General features: G+C 30.8%; 1 protein-coding gene across 1 annotated transcript; it reads left to right on the top strand.

Moving 5' to 3' along the window:
- Positions 1-5,951: 5,951 nt before the first annotated feature.
- Positions 5,952-11,085, top strand: LOC113866646. The gene is made up of 3 exons (XM_027501458.1): positions 5,952-6,634; positions 8,814-9,469; positions 9,737-11,085. Exons 1-3 carry the CDS (start codon positions 5,952-5,954, stop codon positions 11,083-11,085), a joined length of 2,688 nt encoding a protein of 895 aa, XP_027357259.1.
- Positions 11,086-11,495: the final 410 nt, after the last annotated feature.

Genomic DNA, 11,495 nt, shown 5'->3' with positions numbered 1-11,495 from the left:
CATGTAATAACAGCAAACTAGAACAATTAAAAGTAAAATGAACTTGCAGAAAACAGAACAATGAACACACAGTTATGTGATAACAGAGAAAGAAACCATAGCTAGGGAATTGCTTCACCAAAACTCTAATGTTTAATCAATAAAATTCTGAACTAACAAGCAATTGGAAAGAATGACAATCAGTTTCACATTATATTATTCAGAGGTTAATTCCTTAACTCAGTGAACCTAACATTCAATTAAACCATTCTAATTCCTTAGATCTGATTCAATTCAATATTGCTTTAAGTGTAAGAAACCAGAAGATTGCAAGATCAAAGCCTCTTATTCCTAAGAAAACTATAATATCGGTGATTGGTTCAGATCTGAAGAACAAATTCAATTTCCATTGACAAGAGTTCCTCTGAATTTAGTTAATCAAATTTCCATTCAATTTCCACGTGAAGTGCAGAATCAATCACTCAATCTATTCCAAAGCTTGAAATTCAAATCCAAATCAATTTAACATATTCGTTTCAGATCTACAATCCTTAACTATGAACGAATTATACAGCCATGGCAGCAGAGAAAAGAAAAGAAAGAGAAGAAGAGAAGAAGAAACTCAGAAACGCCATGGAAGCTTGCTCCACTCCAATTCCTCTTCGTGAAGCTCCAAGATTCGAATCCCCACTCCTCTCTCTCACTTCCTCTAACGAGAGTCTAACTAAAAAAATTGAAAATGAACAGAATCCCCTTTTTCTGGATCGTTTCTGGTATTTATAAAATTTTCCAGATTTTCACGTCATCACTTTTATGAGAAATAGTAGTTACGCAGAGAGTTTTTGGTTGCACGTTAACACTTTTCTCAGAAATAGTGGCCACACACAACTTCCTGATATTGAGAGCTCTCTGGAACTATCACTCTTGATGATAAAAGTGACAACGCAGAGCCAAAGTAGTTGCGCGTTATCACTATTGCTGATAAAAGTGACTACGCGCAACTCGCCAAGTTGAAGACTCTCTGGAACGATCACTTTTGATGACAATAGTGGTTACGTAGAGCTTTCCTACCAAGAAGTGTTCCCCTTCACGGATTTCGTCCTAAACACATGGAGGAACTCCATGAGAACTTAGGGAAACCCAGAAACAGAGAAAAGGAGATGAGAAACAGAACCCTAACCATTAAAACTCACCTCTAAGCATTCCCTACACAGATTCAACCTTTAATCAAGCTCTCGAACTGCTTTAGAGGCAATTAATCGGTGGAATAAGGCTTTGGGTCGGGAGGATTGAAAAGATTTGGGAGGGAATTTGAGAAATGAATCTAAAATTCCTAAACCCTCTTTTAAAACCCTCTGATCGCGACACTCTCGCTACAACGAGAAATTCTCGCTGCAGTGACGCCCTTTGTTATCACAGCAGAAATCTCAAATGAAACTGCATCTTGATTTTTGCAGAATCTCGCTACAACGAGACTGTACCTAGAAATGCATCCCAAACTGTCGCTCTGTCGCTACCGCAAGAAGGCAACAGTTTTGGTCCTTCCTCTTAAGGCCCTCTCGCTACAGCGAGAGGATAGTGAGGACAGCTTAGTATTACTCCCTGCACTTAGGCACTTAGCCCATTTTTAGCCCAACCAGTCCAATGCAATCAATCATACATCAAGCCATACACACACACACACACACACACACACAGATATATATATATATATATATATATATATATATATATATATATTCATACTCATTACACAGAAGAACACCATCACTACGCTTTCAATGCAAATTTACAATATTCATTTACACTTATACGCACATATATATATATTTAGATTTATATAAATAATAATAATTAATGTTGCAAAATTCGAGGCATTACATAACTCACTAATTATAATACAACATGGAAAAAAATTATGCTTGCTGAAAACTTGGTGTATGTTTATACGAAGCTAAAATCATATATTACATACAGTTATAATCTAATATGTAGATATAGAGGATATCTACATATTGAGATGGGAGATGAATAGTAAGTATTTATATTATTACTTACTCCACTAACACTGTGAATTTGGAATATGTGCTTCAAGCATTCCATATAATCATAGCAGGATTTTAAGTAAGCATTGAAAACTTAAATGTTCAAGCAATTAATAAAAGCAGGAATTGCAAAAGATTTATACTTTAAAATCTGATAAATGATATTGTTATATCGAAAACAAAGTTACTACAAACAATATTTTTTGGTATTTGTGCCATCACAGAAGCAGTGCATCATTTGAATCCTTTCATGCGCTGCAACTGTACACAAAATTGAATTTTGGAGGTTGTAATTAAGTTAGATTTTATATCTAGCAATAAATGACAACTAGAAATTTCTATATAATAATAAGTTGAACAGACCTTCTAACTGCAATGTAAGCTAAGTAACAGCTATATAAAATTCTCCTTTCACTAAATAACCGTTAAACTTTTTTTATATCCCCCTTTGTTAGTATTGTAATATGGCAGAAGTTATTCCTATTCGTTAGCCAAAAACCTTACACCATTTGTTGATCATAGACCATAGGAACCAGGTATGTTTGTTAAATTTATTTTTAGTGAAATTGCAGTACCTATTATACAATAATATGTAACTTATTCAACAAGATTCTTTTATATCTGGCATAGAGGATTCGACAAGTAGAACATGAGTTCCTGACTCTGTTTGGCTATGAACTTGCATGTAAATGGACAGTTGTTGACCCAACTAGAAATGAGCATGTAGTTGATTTTCAGTGGGATGGTACTAGAGGTTTTATCTCTTCAAGATGGATGGAACTAAGAGCATTCTATAAGTTAGAAGGAATGCATTGGTTTAATTTGAAATACAAGGAAAATAATATTTTTGTGCTGAAAATTTACAATGATGAAGCAAATTAGATTGTTTATCCTTTACCACCAACATTCAGGGTAACATTAAAGCATTATCAAACTACTAGAAGCCAGATGGTAACTTAATTTTTAATATTTTTATATGTTTTAATAATTAGATGTTTGAATTATATTTAACAATCTCCATTTTCTATGACAGTATATTCCTGTTGCTGAGGTTGGTCATTTCCTAAAATTTCCCATGGAAAGATGTATACTTCGGGGTCCAAACAGAATTGAAGTTTCATGCAAATTGTTGAACAAATTGAGACCAAGGTCTATTAGAATTGGTGCAGGTTGGAAAGAATTCTGCAAGAAAGAAATATTTGTACATTTTCTTTTAACAAAGTGGGCCAAGCAGTAGTTGATGTTACTTTTAACAATGAGTAATTTATTTTATATTTAAGAAAATTAAGTTCTGTAATGTAACAACTATTGAAGGCAACAAAATGAGAGTGTTATTTTGTGAAATTATTTTATTTCTAAGCATGCTTTAAAGAAATGATTTAAACACTAAAAAGTTAGGAAGCAATAAAAAGTTACGCTAATATGATAGTTATGTTGCATGTATGGAAGTATAAGAGTCGCACATGCAATTTATGTCATAATGCAAGACTTAAGTCTTTCAAACAGGATTATGTTTTCCTTGCACATATGATCATTAAAATAATTTATCAGCTTAAGGACAACTAGAAAAACATTTACGGTATATTTGTACATTATTGGCATAATAGACTCATGTTGCAGAATATTCATTACAAAACAAAGTTTTTACCTTATTTTGTAAAACAGAAGATAGTAATTTACATTTGAAGAAATGATGACTTATAAATAAACCACATCAAGTTAATATAAGATCATTAATGAGTATGTTTCACTGAAGAATTGAATTTTTAGCAACTCAACCAAATCACAAAATTAACATGTACAAAGTAGACTTGCATGCACAAAAGTATAAGAGTCACACATGCAAAGCATGTCAGAATGCAATACTATTCCTATTACATAAGTGTGACATATTAACTCAAAAACTTAAACTTGAACCTTTTTCGTATAATCAGTACAATAGATTAATAAGCTAAGCACCTAATAATGATACCAAGTTCCTATAATACAGTATTTGATTAATAAGAAGTATAAAGGTAAATACTCTTTATTCATATTTTCATTCGAGATTCTGTGCTTCAGTTCTTTTATGAAGAACAATTTGCAAGTTTGTTATATTCAAATACTTATAGATAATAGATTAATGGATGAAGATTTCAATTTTAACGAATCAAGCAAACAGATAACACGAAGCAATAGAAAATAGATTCTGCAAGAAAAAAAGTTATTAGAAGTCAAAAATATGGTATGTCATCTTCATTTTTTGAGTTAAAATTATTATACATATGATACAGTAAAATAGTTTTGGAAAGTGTTTTGATATTGAATTTATGATTTTTTGCAGGAGATAAAAATGCAGATATTTCTAACAAGCTTTCTTTAACACAAGAGTTATCTCCTAACCAGAACTTAGGTTGAAAAAAAACACAATTTATTAATTTAAAATCTATTAAACTCATTTAAATTTATGTTAAATTTAATATATTATTTTCATGTTGAACAGATTATAAGAAGAAGAGAAAACTTCTTAACATTTTATTGAACGGTATTCAAATTATTAACTATCATTCGCAATGTTTGTTGATATAATTTATTCAAAAGAATTGTATTTTTAAATACTACTTGATTTGAAAGTTCAACATCTGAAAATTGTTCTCCTTCGAATAATTGTGCAGTTAGTGAAGTGAAGAAGCGCAGATCATCACTATTACAAAATCAGATACCATGTTCAAGTTTATATTCTTTAATCGCTTTAAATCATAATTGATATTCTTTAATTTTATTACCTTCCAAATCAAATGAGTTATAATTATTTATGTTATTTCAATAATTGATCAAGTGGATCAGAAATTATAAATCCATGTTCATCAATATATGCAAAAAAGTGCTCAGTTGGAGATCCAACAATAATTAATTTATTAGCTAGACCTGGTTGAAATCTACTTAATGAGTGCAATGATAATGAATCTGCAGATTGGGAAGGAATATCAGCAAGTCCATTATTTCAATTATTTTTCAATCAATTGTAAATTGGATTCATATTTTACTCTTCTTACACTAAAATTACAACTCTTGATGTTAGCAGTTGATTCTAAACAACTAACAACAAATGTTTATCAATCAACATTAGATCTGCATATTAAGGCTGAAAAAGAAGGTAAAGAGTCAATATTTCACATAGATTGGATTCAAGTATGAAGTATTGCAAATAATGATATTTTTTTGGAATATTACAAATGCAGATACTTTAGATGTTGGAGATGCTACATACATATATTCTTCATGTAAAGCATTGATGTGGTATGATGAACATTGTGATAAATCAAAAAATCCAATAATTCTAATTTTTTCATACTGTTGTATGAAAGGAAAAGTTCAATTAGCAACATTGCCAAAACCTCCCCTTCTCATTTGCAATTTGATGTCAGGAAAAGATCCAAGGAGCAAGAGTTATAAAGAGAACATAAGATACTATAATAGCATGTTTTCATTTACTTCTATTAGTGGAAAAGTTGAAACCTCTATGAATGATGGATCTGGTGCTCCTTAATTTGTTCCAAGTGGTCAAAACTTTCATAGAATTGGTAGCTTACTTCCATCTAAAGGAAAAATTCCAAAGTATGCTCAATTATACATCTTTGATACACATAATGAAGTTGCAAACAAAATGAAATGTTTTAGGTATAAATCAAGACTATTACTCAAATAATAGGACTGTACACATTTCACATGTATTCAATTATTCATATTAAATTTATTCATGTATATTTGCAAGAAGAATAAATCAGAATTTCATTTAGAAGATACTTTGGTCACAGACTTGACCAAAATGATTGATGATCATAATGTATTGGCTCAAAGCTTCAGAAGAGTTAGAGACCAATTCTCTAACAATTGTGCTTCCGATTTCAGCCTTAGACTATTTAGAAGTAAAAGAAGAGATGCAGGATGTATAATCTCCCTTCCTCAGATGAAGTTGGAGCATTAGTAGTTGAATATTTTGATACTTCAGAAATTGGTAGAGATATCATAGTAAAGAAAAATTCTGGAGATTTAATGAGAATACATGAAACTCATACAACTTTTATACCATTACAGTATCCTTTATTATTTCCATACGGAGAAGATGGATATCAAGAAGATATTCCTATCAGAGGAACTGATCATGGAGGCAAAAATAGGAAAAGATTGAGAATTACTCTTAGAGAATTTATAGCATTTAGAATTCAACAGAGAAATGTTGAATTTGGAAATATAGTGAATGGAGGAAAATTATATCAACAATTTTTAGTTGACACATATACTATGATAGAGTCTCAAAGATTGTCTTTCATAAGAAATAATAAATCTTCAATCAGGTCTGAAATCTTAAATTGCATTGAAGAGGCTGTAAGTATAGGTGAAACAGATCCATCATCTGCTGGAAAACGTGTTATATTACCTGTTTCTTTCACTGGAAGTATGAGATATCTATTTAATAACAACCAAGATGCAATGGCTATCTGTAAAAAAGTTGGATACCCTGATCTTTTCATTACATTCACCTGCAACTCAGGTTGGGCAGAGATAACAAGATTCCTTGCTGCAAGAGGATTAAAAGCTGAAGACAGATCAAATATTTCATGTAGATTGTTTAAAATAAAGTTAGATACAATGATCTTAAACTTAAAAAAGGAAAAGTGTTTGGAAAATTTGATGCAGGTAATTTATCACTTTTCTTATTTTATATGTTTATGTTATTAAAATTAATATAAAATCCAGTTATTATGATTTTTGACAAAACTTAAATATAATGTTTTCATAGGTATGTATACTGATAACCACGTCGCAATGGTATCAAACAAGCTAGATTTTCTCAAAAATTGTGCAATACAAGAAGCAAACCTAGGTCACCTCTCAAGGACATAAAATGCATTTTATTTTTAGTTCCATCATGCAATTTCAAATTAGATTGGGGGAGGATTTGTTTTGAATTTAAACGATAAAATAACAAAAACGAAAATTAAGGATTATGAAATTCAATCAATTCAAGATCTCAATCCCTACAATGCAATTCTCGTCGTTCACACAAATATAATCCCAACGAATTTCCAATCACACTAATTCAATGCGCATCAACAACCCTAAAATCTAAATCTAGATTATGAATTCCATCAAAACAAGAACCGCAATCGCAAACCCAATGCTTTAACAAAATTTAGAACAATTGATTGATTAAATTAGGTGAATCCAATTAATTCAAATCTGAAATTAACCTATTCTTTCTATTTAGGATGCAATGAAAATTCCATATCATGAAAAACGTAATTAACCTAATTAGAAAAGAGGAAGGAAAGGAGGAATTCGATAAAACCTATTTTGAAACTCGAATGCAATGTAGTTTTTGAAACCTTGAACCGGTTGATGAATTAGCCTTGCTTCATAATCATGTTGCTCGACCAATTAGAGAAGGGGATGAAGTTTCCGAAAATAAAAGAGAAGGAGACGAGAGGAATCCTTACGAAAGCTTTTATTTAAAATTCTGAAAATTAAGGCAAAAAAAGAGGGAAGAAGATCCCCACGTGAAATCATAAACCCTATTTAAAGACAAAATAATTGGGCTTAATTAAGGCCCAGCTTCCTAACGAGGTTCCTAAAACCCTAATTAAGTAATGTCAACAATAAAACCAAATTCTAAAAAATTAATTGCAGGACCGCAACATTGTGACGCAGTTTTGGGCCTGAAGATGTTCGAACTGGGCTTTTCTCGCAACAGAGAAGTTGTAGATCTCTCTCTTATCTTTCCAGGGATACCAATATTGTCCAATTCCGAGTAGTGTAGCTCCAGATATGGTCTTTTCAAAAAACTGTGTCAAAACAAGAATTTATGGCGGGAATTAAGAAAGATTTAAATTTAAATCCTAAATGACTTACCAACACAAATCTAAACTAACACATCAAAATAATATACTAAAAAGACTCAATTAAATTGAAAACATAGAGAGAAAGATGTATTAAAATATGAGTATCATATACGGTAGAATTTTGAGAAAGGAGACTTTCACATGTTCATATTTTGTTGTGGTTAAATGGAGAGAATAAGTTAAATCCACCAGATCAAATTGATAAACTTATATATGCTGAATTGCCTAACCCGAGTTCTTGCCCAAGATTATACAAGGCAGTTACAAAGTTTATGGTTCATGGTCCATGTGGAACTGGTAACCGTAATAGCCCATGCATGAAAGAAGGATATTGCACAAAATATTTCCCAAAAAAATTTCAAAATACTACTTACATTGATGAAGATGGCTATCTTTCTTACAGAAGGAGAAATTCTGAAATTACAACAAAAAAAAAAGGAGTTGAGATGGATAATAGAAATATTGTTCCTTACAATCCAATTCTTTTGATGAAGTACCAAGCCCATATTAACATGAAGTATTGTAACAAGTCAAATGCTATTAAGTATTTATTCAAATATGTGAACAAAGGTCTAGAATATTCAGGTATCAAATTTGGCTTATTTTACATTGCTTCCTATTTAAACCTATTAATTTCTTCCTTGTTTGTAACAGTTCTTTACTTTGGTGGTCCGAATATCTCTATTATGTACATATTTGTTTCTGAATTTTTTGAAATAAATAAAGCATATGGAGTTTTTGTAACAACAATTGGTATCTTTATTACACTAGCTAAAACTTATTTGTTCTTATTCGTTTCTATCACAACAAGATGGACTTTACCTAGCTACCTTGGAAATATCCAAAAATTTGACAAGGATGGAAATTCCTGTTTTGTTGATGAAATCAAACAATTTTACAATTGCAGATATCTTTCCTCATCTGAAGTTGTATGGAGAATCTTGGCATTTGATATTCATGAAAGATGGCTTGCAGTTCAGAGGTTAAATTTTCATTTACCCAATCATCAAGTTGTTTTTTTTAGAGATGATGAAGGAATAGATGATATTTTTAACAAAAATAAAGACAAAGATACCATGTTCATAGCTTGGATGGAAGCAAATAAGGTGTATCCAGAGGTTAAAGAGTTGACTTATGCAGAGTTTCCTAATAAGTTTATTTTTTATAGGGAGAATTGTAAATGGCAGCCAAGAAAGAAAGGTTTCTTAATTGGCAGGCTTCATTATATCCCTCCAAGGACAGGCGAGCTTTATTATCTATGTTTGTTGTTAACAATGCAGCGTGGTTGTTGTGATTATGAGAGTATAAGAACTGTTAATGGAGTTATATTGAACAATTTTCAAGAAGCATGCTACTCATTAGGACTTCTATGTGATGACAAAGAATTTGTTGATGGAATAAAGGAAGCAAATGAGTTTTGTTTAGGACATGAGCTACGAAAACTATTTGTGACGTTATTAATGTGCAATATAATGGTCAAACCAGATTATGTGTGGGAGAAAATAGGGACGATGCTATCTGATGATATTCTTTATCAGCAAAGGAAGAAAAATAGGAATCTAGGTATTAGCTTTATTTTATTTAAGAGTACATGATCATTGTTTGTATACATTTTTTTTCTGAAATTCTTTGTATATAAGGACTAAAAATATTTTTAATAGTTGGATATTTGAGTAATGAGTGAACTTATCCTATTTTTACAGATTTTACTTTAAATGACCAAGACTTGAAAAATCTTTGTTTGGTCGAGGTTGAAAAACTTCTTCAAAGCAATGGAAGATCATTAAGAAACTACACCTGTATGCCAATTGTATAAGATTCAATTTTCAGTTTGGTTGAAAATAAGTTTAGCAGATGAGCTCAATTACAACACAATTGAATTGGCTGAACAACACTGTAGACTTCTAGATTCTTTAACAATGGAGCAAAAAGTTGTTTACCATGAAATCATGAACTCAGTCTTAAATAAATCTGGTGATTTTTTCTTCTTATATGGATATGAAGGAACAGGAAAAACATACATTTGGAATACTCTATCAGTAGCTCTTCGATCTAAACGACTGATTGTTCTCAATGTGGCTTCAAGTGGTATTGCTTCTTTACTTTTTCCTGGAGAAAGGATAGCTCATTCCAAATTTTCAATTCCATTAATGACTAATAATACATCCACGTGTAAAATCAAGCAAAGAAGTTTGAAAGCTGATCTATTAATCAACACAAGTCTTATCATATGGAATGAAGCCATCATGCTTAATAAATTTTATTTTGAAGCTCTAGATCGTACATTAAGAGATCTAATGAGAGTGAGAAATTCAAATAGTATGAATGAACCTTTCGGTGGAAAAGTTGTTGTATTGGGAGGAGATTTCAGACAAATACTTCTGGTTATTGCAAAAGGTAGTCGTGAAGATGTTCTTTCAGTAACTGTGAACTCTTCTTATCTATGGGCTCATTGCAAAGTGCTCAAGTTGACAAAAAATATGAGATTATCAACATCAGTAGAAAACACTTCTGCTATAAATGAAACTAAGTTTTTTGCAGATTGGATTCTTCAAATAGGCGATGGACAAATCGGAGTTCACTATGATGAAGATTGTACATTTGAAATTCCAGAAGAGTTTCTCATTCTTAAAAAGGATAATAGTCTTATGCATCTAGTAGAATTTGCATATCCAAATTTAGTCCATAATTGTGCTGATTTTAAATTCTTTGAACAGAGAGCAATATTAGCACCTACTTTAGAAAGTGTTGAGAAAGTAAATGAATTAATTATCTCTTTGATGCCCGGAAAAGAAAGAGAATATTTAAGTTCTGATTCAACTTGCTCATCTGATGAAAATTCTGAAACAGAAGGTGAGTGGTTTACTACTGAATTTTTGAATGAAGTTAAGTGTTTAGGAATTCCAAACCACAGATTAATTTTGAAGATATGTGTTCTAGTTATGCTTTTGAGGAATATAGATCAAGCAAATGAATTATGCAATAGAACTAGACTGATTGTTAATCAATTGGAAAGAAACATACTTGCAGCCACTGTTGTTATGGGAAGAAATATTGGTGATAAAGTATTCATCCCAAGAATGAATTTAGTTCTTTCAAATTCTCGGTTACCTTTTAAGTTTCAAAGAAGACAATTTTCATTAGCTCTTTGTTTTGCAATGACTATTAATAAGAGTTAAGGTCAAACACTTTCTAATGTGGTTTTTACTTACCAAGGCCAGTGTTCTCCCATGATCAATTATATGTTACTATCTCAAGAGTGAGAAAGAAAGATGGATTGAAAATATTGATTTTAGATGAAGATAAGAAGCTTGTTGTTATATTATGTAAATGATTACTAGACGAAATACATTTTTTACTTAATCTTTTTTCTAATAATAATCTCTTATATTTTACTGACAAAACATACATTATTGCATTATATATCATACATTATTAATAAATAGAAAAATAATTATATGACAAAATAACAACGCTTACTTTAATAATCATAAGAATATTAGTTTATTTATATTATTTTAAAATAATATGATCAAAATGTATTTTATTTGAATAGTAAAAAATAATTAATATATTTATATTATTAAAT

Source organism: Abrus precatorius, unplaced genomic scaffold (genome assembly GCF_003935025.1).
Source record: "Abrus precatorius isolate BTA unplaced genomic scaffold, Abrus_2018 Scaffold5, whole genome shotgun sequence".
NCBI classification, from domain to species: Eukaryota; Viridiplantae; Streptophyta; class Magnoliopsida; order Fabales; family Fabaceae; genus Abrus; species Abrus precatorius.
Note: the sequence above shows the minus strand (reverse complement) of the source record. Positions and strands in the feature narration are given on the sequence as shown.